We start from the raw sequence: 14,543 nt of genomic DNA on the forward strand, positions 1-14,543 counted from the left end.
GTAAAAATTTAAACCCTTACCGAATGTACTAATTTTGTACTATACCAGTTTATTCCTTCTTCAACAGCTTCTCGGACTTCTATTCAGAGTGAACTTCATCGAGATAGAAGGTATGGTTATATTTATAATGGAGGACATATATTAGGCTAATCACTGAAATAAAAGTGTGTTATTAGGTAGCAAGTTAAATGTTTTGCTTTCATAAGCAATGTATTCTTACATTCTGTTTCATCGGTATATCTCCTGAATTAACTTATAAGTTTGAAAGATGATTTTGCTTGAGAGAATGAGTGATACAGACTTGAAAATGTTGAGTGTAATTATTTACTGAAGTTGATTTTTTAAATGTTTTTTAAACAACTGCTACATGTAAAGCATTGTAACTGCTTCAGAGAAATGCTTTGTACCTCATGCTACATAGCAGTACTTATTGCCTAACCAAATGGATGGATGACAGGATAGAAAATTGAATGAAAGCATAAAGAAAGGAAAAGAGGAGATAGGCATGATGAATAAAGGCTGGACGGCTTTTTGGAAAAAGGAAGGGAAAAGAGAAGGAAGAAGAGATAATATTTGGGTAGATGGAAGGACCAGTGGACAGATGGACAATAGAATGGATGGAAGGATGGATGGACAAATAAAAGAATGGGAGAAGTGGACAAATGGCTAAATGGATGGATAGATTCTTTTTTATGTACATTACATCATGACATTCAATCAGATAGAGAGGTTTTTATAAGTCATGGTCCCTGCTGTCAAATTTCTTACAGTATGGTATAGAGTAATGAAGGACAAGGACTTTAGAATCAGAACCAAGTTCAAATCCTGACCACCACTTTCTACCATATGACTTTGGATGACAAGCTGCTTAATCTCGCTAGCTCCTTTATCCCATCTTTAAAATGGTGCTAATCATACCTACATCACAAGGTTGTCATAAGAATTAATGTACATACGATGCTTAACATTTATTAACTAATAACTCTTACTGTTTAGACAAAAGCTATAAGCAGAGGTTCTTAGGGAGTGCAGTTCAAATTTAATCAATGATCAGCTTCTACTGTTTCACAATGTAGCATGAGTGTGTATATAATATATAATTTTGATAATGACAGTGCTTTTTTGTTTTTATTTTCCATAGAGTGCTAGAGAAAGGCAGAGCAGGTATTATCCATATATGTCCCGTGAGAAAACTTGAGTTTTCCAATCAAAACTGTTCATTGATTTGTTCAGGGTCACACAGTTGGTGTTTGTTAGGAAATCAGGTTGAAGAGAAAATGTAAACATGCTCCAGGCACAGTGCCTTACACCTTTAATCCCAACACTTTGGAAGGATTGTTTGAGGCCAGGAGTTCGAAACTAGCCTGGGCAAGATAGCGAGCCCTCATTTCTACAAAAAAATTTTAAAAATTAACCAGGCATGGTGGCATGTGCCTGTAGTCCCAGCTACTCAGGAAGCTGAGGAGAGGGGAGCTTGAGGCTGCAGTGAGCTGTGATTGCGCCACTGCACTCCAACCTGGGCAACAGAGCGAGGCCCTGTCTCTGCAAAATTAATTAATTACTTTAAACATGAGAAGGTAGAATCAGATGAAGAAAAAGATAAAAGGAGCCATGCTAAATCACTACAGCTCCCCACTATTAAAGATTAATCATCAAATCATATACAAAACTGACCATGAACCCAGAGACACATATCAAAGTCTAGAAGTGAACATGTAAACCCAAAACACTTAAACATAACTGTGAATTGTAACAGAGATGAAGTAAGGCAGAAGAAGATATTCTTTTTAAATAGTAATTTTCATTTCAGAGTATGCGCTTTGTAATAACAGAAAACCAAGCTGGGCATGGTGGCTCACGCCTCTAATCTCAGCACTTTGGGAGGCTGAGGTGGGCAGATTGCTTGAGGTCAGGAGTTCGAGACCAGCCTGGCCAATATGGTGGAACTCCATCTCTACTAAAAATACAAAAATTAGCCATGTATGGTGGCGCACTTCTGTAATCCCAGCTGCTCGGGAGGCTGAGGTACAAGAATTGCTTGAACCTGAGAGGTGGAATGTTGCAGGGAAACAAGATCGAGATCACATCACTGCACTCCAGCCTGGGCAACAGAGTGAGACTCTGTCTCAAATAATAATAATAATAACAACAGAAAAACAATTCCATTTGACTGGTGGGCTTTCATACCTTATGCTATATGTCTGCCCTAAGGCTAGATAGCTCTGGATTGAAGAGATTGTATAGGCCCTTACTTAGTTTTTATCAACCAAGGCAGAGCCAAGTGTGCCCAGGGTCCAGCTCTAACTTTTTGAGGCCAAAGTCATAGAGGATGATTGTCACTTGCTCCCTTGAAGCCTGTCTGGGTGTACTGTCAGAGACAGCCTAGGCCAGACGGGTCATTTCTGTGACTGTGTTAGTTCTCATAACTTTTTGGGTGGTGGTGGTTTTCATGAATCTTTGGACATTTACAGATAGACAGTAGCTTGTTACCATCCTGCAAAACCTCACTGAGGCTTCTGTCCACTAGGCGCCCAGAGATCACCATTGTGGCAGCTGAGCCGCTGAGGCCAGCCTCGTGGTTTCCAGGAACCCCACCCCCAGGATTGGGATTTCCTACATCATCTGCAGCAGGCTCTTGGAGGCCTAATGAGCTGGTTCCTGCTGAGGTGAATGAACATTACATTATCTCTTTGCATTTTATTTTTTAAATGAAATTCGAAGCTAAGAACAGTGAGACTGTCAACACCTTGGCTATTGCCCTTAGATGTCTAAAATCTTCATTCTTTACTTTTCAGCTCCCACCATCTTATGAACAAGTTATAAAAGAAATCAACCAAGTTCAAGTTAATACTACAAATAATAATAATGCTGCTACTACTCCAAGGCACACTATTACTTCTGCAACTCAGACTGACTTTTCAGAAGTAGACAACGATCTGCCTCAAAGTAATGCAAGTAATTTGTCTTCCCTAACTCTGACCTAGCTCTAGGGAAGTGATCTGTAGGCTTCCAGCCTTTAAAATAATTTGCAATTTGTGCATAATTCATTGAGCTGTGCTGCCCAGTCAGTGTGATCACTGTGCACTTGCTTTTTTTGGGTACGTGGTGATTATTATAATAGATCATTCGTACAAACTGCAGCCCCAATCTCTTGTGCTTACCCTAGTTTATATCACAAAAACATTATCTGTATAATTCATGGTGGGTATTACCACTGATTCCATTCATTTCCACTGAGAAGTGTCTTATATTTAGCAACTTATACTTGATAGGATGCTAAGGGTGGTTGTCCTGTTAGGCTTTTTTAAAGTGTTGCACAGTGGCTCATGTGGCTCAATCCCAGCACTTTGGGAGACTAAGGTGGGTGGATTCCTTGAGCACTGGAGTTTGAGACTAGCCTGATGGCCGGGCGCAGTGGCTCACGCCTGTAATCCCAGCACTTTGGGAGGCCAAGGCGGGCGGATAATCTGAGGTCGGGAGTTCGAGACCAGCCTGATCAACATGGAGAAACCCCATCTCTACTAAAAATACAAAATTATCCGGACATGGTGGCGCACGCCTGTAATCCCTGCTACTCAGGAAGGCTGAGGCAGGAGAATCACTTGAACCCAGGAGGTGGAGGTTTAGGTGAGCCGAGATCGCACCACTGCGCTCTAGCCTTGGCAACAAGAGCGAAACGCAGTCTCAAAAAAAAAAAAAGAGACCAGCCTGGGCAACACAGTGAAACCCCATCTCTACAAAACAAAAAAAATGGAAAAATTCGCTGAGTGTGGTGGTGTGTGCCTGTAGTCCCAGCTACTAGGGAAGCTGAAGTGAGTGGATCATTTGAGCACTGGAGGGTGAGGCTGCAGTGAGCTGCGTTAGAGCCACTCTACACCAGCCAGGGCAACAGAGCAAGACCCTGTCTCAAAAAAAAAAAAAAATGTGTTATATGAAGAGCACTCCTACAGGAAACAGAATAAACATTTCCATTTTTGAATCACTTTTAACTAATTAAAGAAACCAAAATCTCTTGATATTCCATGTATGTAATTTTAAATCTGTGTATCTTCTATGTTTTTTTCTTATAAATTGTTAACATTACAGCTTGTTTTTATTTGTTTTGGTTTTGTTTTGGTCTCATCAGCACTACAGGCACCTCTCAAGCCTCTTCAGCCTTTCCCAACAGTCTCATCTGGCAATCTTCCAACAAATGTGGCACCTTTAATAGTCTTTGATATTTCTGAAGAACAGAATTGTCCAGAAAACCCCAGTGGTACAAGATGTCCAGTGCCAAAACCAAGATCAAAAAGCAACCTCAGACCAATACTCAGAGATTCTCACATTAAAGAGCAAAGTCACCAGAAAATCAGCCCAGCAGCCATAGGAGAGGAGTCATCCCCAGGCCGGCCCCAGTCTCTGCTGGACAACGCTAGCACCTCAGACAGTCAGACAGTGATGAACATTATGAACACGGAACAAAGCCAAAATAGTATTGTTTCCAGAATTAAAGTGTTTGAGGGTCAGGCAAATATAGAAACCTCAGGACTGCCCAAGAAACCGGAAATTACTCCACGTTCACTTCCTCCAAAGCCTACTGTTTCCTCAGGGAAACCTTCTGTAGCTCCCAAACCAGCTGCTAACAGAGCTTCTGGAGAGTGGGACTCTGGGACTGAGAACAGACTCAAGGTGACCTCCAAGGAAGGACTCACCCCATGCCCTCCCCTGCAAGAAGCAGGAAGCATCCCGGTAACCAAACCTGAATTGCCAAAGAAACCAAACCCTGGCCTTATACGAAGTGTTAATCCTGAGATTCCAGGAAGAGGGCCCCTGGCTGAGAGCTCTGATGGTGGGAAGAAAGTGCCAACTCCTGCCCCGCGGCCTTTGCTGCTGAAGAAATCTCTTTCCTCAGAAAATCCCACCGACCCTTCAGCTCCACTGAAACCTGTCACTGTTCCTCCCCGACTCGCAGGGGCATCACAAGCCAAAGCATACAAGTCACTGGGAGAAGGGCCCCCAGCCAACCCCCCAGTTCCAGTTCTGCAGAGCAAGCCGTTGGGGGACATCGATCTCATCAGCTTTGATGATGATGTTTTGCCCACCCCATCGGGGAACCTGGCTGAAGAATCTGTTGGTTCAGAGATGGTTCTAGGTGAGTGAAAAGTCAGCAGTGGAGGGTAATCTAAATTCATGATAGGGTATTTTAAATGGCACTTGCTGTTTTAGTTTCTAGTACGTAAGTTACTGAGATGTGTGTGTGTGCAAGTATGTGCACATGCATGTGTGTGTATAGAAACAGACAGGAATGAACAGAGAGATCACAAAACATGGAGCTAAGTGGGGAATGGAGACAGAGAAGGAAGGGGAAATACGGGATGGGGGTGATGGAGTCAGAAAGGGGGAGACACATGCATCGATTACTATGATATGAGCCAGAAGTAAGCAGACTGGGGCTAGGGGCTAAACTATAATAGGTTGTGGGGCTGGCTTCCCTTACTCTTGACAGTTGGAAGTTCAGGCTTCACATTGAAAGGATCCAGGGAGGTTAGGGAATGTGTAGAAGGATGCAGAGGAGGCTTCTCATAGATGGGAAGTCATGCCCTGGCCCCAGATGGGCTCCTCAGATGAAATGGGCCTCAGCTGGGAGTGCTGGGCGAGGGGCCAGCTCCAGGGGAGGACTCGAAAATGTACGGAATGAAGACCCAGCCACATGTTGCAAAATTGTTCCTTTAATCTTCACAGAACATCTTCCCTTGAGAGTGAAAAATTTTGTAAATAAAATACAACAGTTGTAAATTAGCTGCCAAGATCAGTACAATTAAATATCCCAGAAGGTAGAGAGTGTGTTTTCTTTCTTCTCACTGTTCCGTTGGAGAGTGTGATGGTAAAGCTTATCTTTGATTTGTCAAGCTAAGCTGCTCTACTTGTCATTGATAAGATTTATTTTACTGCTGTTTACTTATTTGGGTGGAATTTGTGAACATATAAACTTAATAGAATTTTCAAAAGGTTAGCTGTCACTGTATAAATGTTTAACATGCATCAAAATATAACATGCATCAAAATAACATGCATCAAAATCGAAAGGCTCTGTGATTTCAAAACCAAATTCTGCATAGCACAGGTGTATTTAAAATGAAAGCAAACATACACATTATTAAACATTAATCATGCACAGAACATTGTAACTGACACACAACATTTTAGCATATAAACTAAAAGACATACATGGCTTTTGTCCATAAAGGGTAGAAGGAAAAACATTTGAATATATTAAGCTTCTGCAGTGTACCTAATGCTCTGCTAAATACTGAGACATACATTATTTTATTTAATAATTGCAACAACCTTCTGTGAGATATCACTGCCTAAGTTTGCAAATGAAGACAGTGAGACTGAGAGAGATCTATGGATCATTTGCCCAGTGTCATAGAACAATTGTCCAAGTCAGGATTCAAACTTAGTGTTTTTATTCTAAGTCTAGTTTATTTTTCACTGTATAATGTTGCTACCCAATATTTTCATGAATCCTTAACCAGGCAACACTTTAAAAACTTTTCAAGTCTTTGATAATACCATTTTCTTGTATAAACCTTTTTGGTATTAATAAGATTCAGAGAAGGACAGGGATAGATAAACCCAACAGCAAGCTGGAGAAATATTACCTTTTGTAGAACTTGCTAGTTTCTATGGGGATGGCAACTTGACTAATAATTGCTGAGAATTTATTTTGTATCATCTAGCAGATAATTATAGTCATCTTCAAAAAGGAAGGTCAACAATATACTTTCAACATAAATACAGTCTCATGCTTCATACTCAGCGTTTTCTGTTTCTTGATTTCTACCACTTCATTGCACAACATTTAATTATTGGGGCGTCTTTTAGCAAAGTGTGTAATTTGCTTGTGCTATCTGACTTTAACCATTGCTCTTGACTATGGAGTTATACTGAGCTGAATACTATCTTCTTTCTAAACCTGTCTTTCTTCTTATATTTTGCAACTCACTAGTGACACCATCACACACACCAGCCTTCCCTGGAGAAACCCAGAGATCATCGTTGAGTCTTCTCACTGTGTCACGCAGTGACTAGCTGTTCAGATTTGGAGTCCGCCAGGGTCTACCACATTTGTTATGTGACCTTGGGCAATTTTCTTAACCTCACAGTGCCTCTGTTTCCTCATTTGGAAGACATAATACTACTCCTCACCTAGGGTATTGCAAGGGTTTAATGTGATCATATAGGAAAGCTCTATCACATTGTGTGAAATACGATGATCATTAAGTAGTAGTTTTATGATTGCTACTTCTCTGCCTTCACATCTCATTAGTTACCAACTCCTGCTGGTTTTACCTTCCAAATAGTTCTTGACTCTGCCTCTCCTTTTCATCCTTCCCTGTTCTGCCCCACTTTCGGCCTTTACACTCTGATGGCTGCAGTGGCCTCCTAAATTGAGCCCACTCAGACAAGCCTATCACACTCCATACTGTGGCTACCCAGGGGGAGTTTCTATACTGCACACTGGCCCTTGTTGCCTCCCTGCTTACGCCCTCCAAAGGCCTTCAGGATCACCTCTGAATGCCTTGACCTGTGGAGGGGTTTTTGTTTGCTTTTTGATTTGGAGTTTGTGACTTTTTGGCGGTATTTTGGTAGCATTATCGTTGTAAGTAAAGGTTTATGGTCCTGGGAAACCTTGCCTAATCATCCAGACACCAGGCAGAAACTGGGAGAGGAACACAGGAGAAAGAAGAGAAACTTACAAATAAGTCTTCTCTTCCCTTTCTCTTACCTCAAAATTAAAGAAAATCTAATAAAATAGCATTCGTAAAATGAAGTTGCCATATTAATCTCAGGAAATAGAGATCCGAAAATACTGAAGCTATGAAAACATTGTAAAGATTAGAAAAATTACTAAAGGAAAACTCATAAAACAGGCAATTTAATATTGGATTCATTTCTTGGGTAGAATGCCTTCCAGGTTAATGTAATGGAGCCCAGAAGTATTAGCAATTCTTATTCACACCTTTACAAATCATACCCAGCTGTCAGAAAAAGGAGAATGTTTCTGCCGGCAGCCCCATTACACAGACCAGAATAATAGTTTAGCAGCCAATGTCTGCTGTTAACAGAACTCAAGGGAAAGAAATGACAGAAAAGCAAGCCAGGGATGGTGAAACTAATTGTGACGACAAGCATATTATTAGAGACAGTTAATGGGTGGAAAACTACTTTATCATCAGTGTTTTTCTCAATCCGGTAATGAAGACCGTGCGGGTATAGTTATGAAGAGGCCTCTGCTTGTTCACCAGCAGGTGTAGAATAACTGGTGCTGGTGTGAGGGGGTAGAGGGAAGACAGAATAAACACTGCAAATATAAGTGGACAAAAATGCCATCACTGCAAACAAAAGTAGACAAAATGCCATTTTCTTGTCTTAGATTCAGATAGGAGATTCTTCTTGAGATGCTCCGTGTTTTTTGTTTTCTGTTTTTCTGTAGAAGCAAGAGCAGTCTATAATAGAATTATGGCAGCAAGTTCTTAACCCTTTCCAGACTACCAAACTCTGAGAATCTGAGGTAGCCTGAGAGTCTTTTCTCTGCCTTGAAAATAGCCATTAATTCAATGACTGGAGCGTGAGGAAAAAAAAAAAAAGAAAATAGCCATTAGTCATGTGCACACAATTCAAGGTACAATATCCAGAGCTTCGAGGGCCCATTTGGGCTCTAGAATTAAGGACTTCTACTATAGAATATTGGAAATAAATGTCAATGGACTGCTTAAATAAATTATGGTACATCCATAACAATGGAGTATTGTGTGATAATTAAAAGGGAGAGAAACCTGTTATCCCCTACTTTGGACCAACCTCCAAGATATTATTAGATGAAAAATGCAAGATACAGGATACTTTTTGTGTTATTTTAGCTATTGTTTGTGTTAAATTTCAAATGCAATGTACAGAGATGTATGAAAAGGTGGTACAAAGGTTGTCTTTTATGAAGGAACTGGATAGGAGAGAACAGGGAACTTGGTTTCACTGTAAGCATTTTGATCCCTTTTGAATTTCAGACCATGTGGAGGCATTACCTTTAACAAGGTATTTAATCAATAATCTTTTCAAAATAGCTGAACATAAGCATAATTAGGCTGAAAGAAACTGGGAGAATTATCTCTTGTCGTCTTTGCCACTTCTGAAGAACTGCTTCCCCCACTGACCCTCAGATTCTGATAAGTAGAAATTTTTAAAATAACAAAACAGTGATTTATCTAAACGGTTATATTATTCAAGGTTACAAATAGAAGCGAATTGTTATGAACTAAATACGTCTAAATTAGATAAATTCAAAATTTTATATCTGCATTATTTCCTTTTAAATTAAATCCAAAAAAAAAAGAGTTTTTATTTTTCTAGTTGCTTTATGGAAAATTTTATGGCCATTATTGCCTTGAAAAAGCAACGAAAGAAACCAGAAGTTTCCTCTTTTGTTCTCTTATTTTTAAGTGGTTTTGTTCTGGTTTGTTTGGCAGAGGTGTTAACTCAGCTTAATCTTGTAACTTTTTCCTTATGATTGAATTTATTTTATTGGATTTGTTTCTGTTAGAAAAGTAAAATATATTCATTGTAACAAGTCAAACAATTCAGAGATTTTGGATTTAAAAAAAAAATGTAATCTCCCCACAGTAACCAGTGTGAACAAAGTATGCAGCCTTCTGTGCCTTTGGGCATGCCAAACCAAAGCTTACACATATACACATAATGGACTTTTCCCAGAAATTTTTACCATCCTATACCTGTTACTCAGCAGAGTGCTTTATTAAACAATGCCATTTATCACTTCTCTTCAGGATAATAGATCTAATTCTAATTCATTGTCTCCTTATACCTGCCTCATACCTCATAGTGTATCATAGCTGCTTCAGTATTTCCCCTGTTGATGGACATTCAGGTTGTTTCGTTTGTTTTTTATTTGGTGGAGGGGGAGGTTATTTTGTTTTGTTCCTTGTTGGTTTTTGCCACTACAAAAAATGCTGTAGTAAATACCCTCATAAGCATGTTCACTTCTGCTGAGGCTTTTATTTCTGAAGAATAAATTTCTGAAAGTGGGACTACTAGTCAAAGGTTATGAACGTTAAACATTTTAACTAGTACTAATGATCCAGTTTCTTACCTGGTGGTGTCTGGAGTACCCCAATATGAAGTGCCAGCTTTGCTTTGTATGTTGCCCACTTATAACTTCTGTTGGAAAAAAAATAGCCCTCTTATGAGAAGACATAAAAAGTGAACTTATGTTGCTAGAGAGAAGCTTGCACACCATCATAAGATAAAAAACAGGCCTCTGGCTCCACCTTCTCATTGAAGTGATGCTGTTTATCCTCCCCACTAATCTGCACTCCTCGCATGGATCACAGCCCAGACAACATGCAGACAGAGAGGCAGATGCAGAGCTCACTGACTCAGTGAGCACAGCTGGGGGAGATCATTAAACAGACCACTCCTGCCAAACAGCCTGCGGTGATGGAACACGAAGACTTCCTTGCCTCGCTACATGGAGAAAGAAATTTTTTTTTTTCCGAAGACATGTATAGTAGAATGATTATACACGATCTAAGTGCCAATTATTAAAAAACAGCTAACAGTATTAAAAATGAAAAAACGAGAGAGAGTAAGCTAGGACACTTTGAATACTTCATAAGTTATACCTATGCTACTTCAATTTAAATCCTTCAGGTTAAAACAAAAAATGATTGGACCCTTTAACACGATAGGTGAGATCTGCCCACACTGTGTGCAGGATTTGGGTCAGGATTTCCTAAGGCCATTCTTCCCACAGCAAGCACATTTTGGATGCCCCCTGTGTTCAGCCCCTCAGAGGTGCTGATTGTCCTCTTTTCTCCTTTCCCTGCCCACCCCACCCCCATCCATGCCCTTACCTGTGAAATGTGAGGTGTAGGTCTTATACTGGCCCAGAATTTAATTTGATTTGGGAAACAATTTAAGTCATTACATGCTCAAGATTTTCTTCCCCCTTCACACCCACCCCAAAAGCATCATTAACTGAAATTTTAAACTAATAACCAACAGGTTATTGGTACCAAAAGCAGCTATTTAAGAAATAGCACTTCAGGCCAGGCACGGTGGCTCACACCTATAATCCCAGCGCTTTGAGAGGCCAAGATGGGAGGATCTCTTGAGCCCAAGAGGTCCAGACCAGCCTGGAAAACACAGTGAAACCTCATCTCTACAAAAAATGAAAATTAGCCAGGCATGCTGGCACATTTCTGTAGTCCCAGATACTCAGGAGGCTGAGGTAGGAGGATTGCTTGAGCCCAGGAGGTCGAGTCTACAAATGAGCCATGATTGCACCACTGCGTTCCAGCCTGGGTGACAGAGTGAGACCGTGTCTCAAAAAAAAAAAAGGAAAGAAAGAAATACTACTTGAAAGGTAGGACACCGTGAATGATTATTGGAAGAACTATTGAAATATGTAAAATCCAGTTTTTGGAAAGACAATATCACCTGCCTCACCTACTGCACTCCTGTTTCCTTCTGCAGCCTGCTTCCCTTCTGCCCACACCTGAAGTTCCTCACCTTTTTCATTTCTGCTTTTTCATTTTTCAATATACTTCTCACCTTCTAATATACCACGTAAATTCCTTGTCTATTACATGTATTGTTTCTTGTCTCCATCTCCCTGCTGGAATGCAAACTCCATGAAGGCAGAGTTCTGTGCTTTGTTCACTGCTATATTCCCAGTATTTAATGCATAGCAGGCACCCAGTCAATATTGAATGAACAAAAGTGCTACAAAGAAATTGATATAAAAGTACTAAGAAATTGATATTAAACTACAAAGAAATTGATATAAAATGATCCTGGGTTTGTTTTTCAAAATATTTATATAATAATGATACATGTAATATTTATAGAAAATACATGGACAGATATACCAAATTTTAGACAATATTAATTTTAGAGAGATAAGATTACAAGAGGTTTTCTTTTCTATTTTATATAATTCTTACTGTTTCTTACTTTTACAACAAATACTGCTGTGAAGTGAAAATGTACTATTATACTTAATATATATTTGTTATAATAAAATTAAATAATTAAGGAATTTGGTTAAATCTGAAAACAGGAGCTTTGTTGTTTTATGGGTGACATAGGTCACAGTGGAAGAAAGTTATATTATTAATTTAGTAGTCTTTTTTTTAAAGTTTGATACCATTCTTTTGATAATCTTGAGTTGGCGTTTTTAACGTAAGACTCGCCTCGCTCATTGTGAGCTGGTAAGATTCCACAGAGGAGTCATCGATTTATTTTTTCCTCAGTGGCATAATAATAATTTTAGCTAGCTTGCCATCTGGGGACCCTTCCTAAGTGGTAGATAAGAAACTTAAACTAGGATTGTACTTTACCGTCATATTTCCCCACCCAGCACTGTTACTGGCATAAATATATGAGCAAGTAGCTAGTGAGAGAGTGATGCCTCTAGCAGGGTATCTGATGGTGAGGTTGACTGAAAACTGAGTGGAAGAGAAGGCGAAGTATCAGATTACCAAAAGGGCTTTTATTCTTAGCTCAGCCATTCATGTATCCTGCAAAGAGCTGGTCAGCAAAAGGTGCTTATTGAATTACACCTCATAACAGGCAGAATTTGAATGCTGTTCATCCCAGGAGCTATGGAGTGCATAGTTTTATAGAGAGTATCTCCCCACAGGCAAGATCCATAGAACAGGTGCAGAATTACAGCATACACTCATTTCGCCTCTTGTTAAATAAAAGCAAAGACAGTCTCATGCGATCCTGTGTGCTGAGTAGAATATCCATTATAGAGCATTTTCTTTTGTTTTGCTAATCTTTTACTTGTAGATTTCCCATTTTAAAAAAAAAGTTATAGTCATTTTCCAAACCACTAAAAGGACATTTATGTTAAAGACTGTTTCAGTAAAAGGTTTAGAACTATGCTTTTGTTTAAAGTATTTCTCCTAAGTATATACTGTCCATTTAAAATATTGGGTTGGTGCATTACTTTTAATGGCAAAAACTGCAATTACTTAATAAATCGGTTAAGATAGAGGAATGCCGAGTCATATATCCTTGCCGCAAAATTAAATATTTGAAGCGATATGTCTTATTTTATTTCTGGGATAGAATGTTTTTCGTTTTCATGTTACTGAAGTGTAGTTTTACTAAACTACTAAGTCTGAGACTGCTAAGCACCTTCCCTGTGCCAGGCACAGCACTGGGTAGGATGAGGGCCCTGGGAGTAAATATTCTGGGACAGGCACAGGGGGTGTACGGGGAAAGAGTCTTTCCTCTCTGTGGCGTCTGGGAGGCTTTAGGATGTGGGAAAGATGGTCTCCTCATCTCAATTGCCCCTCATTTTCAGGCAGACATGTATGAAATGATTACACTCCCCTGAAAGATCAGCTTCTACATAATTCAAGATCATCCTCGATTTCTCTCATCAGAGAGGAAGAAAAGCCACATGAATTATTTACAGAACACTAACTTATTTCCTTTTATGAGTTCCAACTTTGTTTTTGTCTCTGCAAACTGAGATTTTGTTTATCCATGAATAGTTTCCCCAGGGGCATGAAAAGTATGACTCTTAAATTATGAATGAGGTTTTTTGTTTCAGTCCATGTTAACTAAAACATGCAAAATAAAACTATGTTTTTCATTAGATCCCTTTCAGCTCCCTGCAAAAACAGAACCAATAAAAGAACGAGCAGTTCAACTAGCACCCACCAGGAAGCCCACTGTAATTCGAATTCCAGCCAAACCAGGAAAATGTAAGCACTTCTCTGCTTTCTTTATTTGCTTCTTCAAGAGCCTGGGAGAAATATATGCCAATTTATCAATGTCTGGTTTTGAAATTATGTATAATCTCTCATTCATAGTCAAAGCTATTTAAAAGCAAGTTGTTTTTTCACAATTCTTTGAAGAATTAGTTCAGTAAATTTGGATTACCTTACCCTTTCCCTTTCCCTTTCCCTTTCCCTTCCCTTCCCTTTCCCTTTTTTTGGGGGGAGTCTCACTCTGTCACCCAGGCTGGAGTGCAGTGGCGTGATCTCAGCTAACTACACCCTCTGCCTCCCGGTTTCAAGCAACTCTGTCTCAGCCTCCCGAGTAGCTGGGACTACAGGCACATGCCACCACACCTCGCTAATTTTTGTATTTTTAGTAGAGATGGGGTTTCACCTCACTGGTCAGGCTGGGGATTTCATTTTTCTTTAATGTTGTCTTTAGACAGAGAATAGAGGGAGACTGAAATTTAGAACAATTAGTATATCCCATGTTAACACCTCTGGTACAAATTTGGTTGGAAAGTAATCTAAACTAAAAGCAAATAAAGGTGTATATGTCTATCAGTCAGGAGTATATTATTCCAATCAGCATAATCTCAAATATGGCTATGTGTGAATTCTGTGAAGAGCAGTAACCAAAAGCTTGAAATAATAGTTTATAAAAATACTTCTTAAATTGGCCAGGCACAGTGGTTGACGCCTGTAATCCCAGCACTTTGGGAGGCCAAGGCAGGTGGATCACGAGGT

The 14,543-nt window shown here is 39.7% G+C and overlaps 1 protein-coding gene across 8 annotated transcripts in view; it reads left to right on the top strand.

The window, feature by feature from the left end:
• Nucleotides 1–14,543, top strand: part of SH3D19 (SH3 domain containing 19) — a 202,374-nt gene that overhangs the window by 146,447 nt on the left and 41,384 nt on the right. For 5 of the 8 annotated variants that reach the window (XM_017871132.1, XM_017871134.1, XM_017871135.1 and 2 more), the window contains 5 exons: nt 68–110; nt 2,528–2,666; nt 2,796–2,955; nt 4,127–5,131; nt 13,674–13,781. In XM_017871132.1, coding sequence (XP_017726621.1) covers nt 4,438–5,131; nt 13,674–13,781 — 802 coding nt within the window. In that variant the 5' untranslated portion in view covers nt 68–110; nt 2,528–2,666; nt 2,796–2,955; nt 4,127–4,437. The remainder of the gene's footprint in view (nt 1–67; nt 111–2,527; nt 2,667–2,795; nt 2,956–4,126; nt 5,132–13,673; nt 13,782–14,543) is intronic. The other 3 variants (XM_017871133.1, XM_017871137.1, XM_017871131.1) reach the window with 2 other exon arrangements.

The sequence above is a fragment of the Rhinopithecus bieti genome, unplaced genomic scaffold (assembly GCF_001698545.2).
Source record: "Rhinopithecus bieti isolate Rb0 unplaced genomic scaffold, ASM169854v2 scaffold_3878, whole genome shotgun sequence".
NCBI classification, from domain to species: domain Eukaryota; kingdom Metazoa; phylum Chordata; class Mammalia; order Primates; family Cercopithecidae; genus Rhinopithecus; species Rhinopithecus bieti.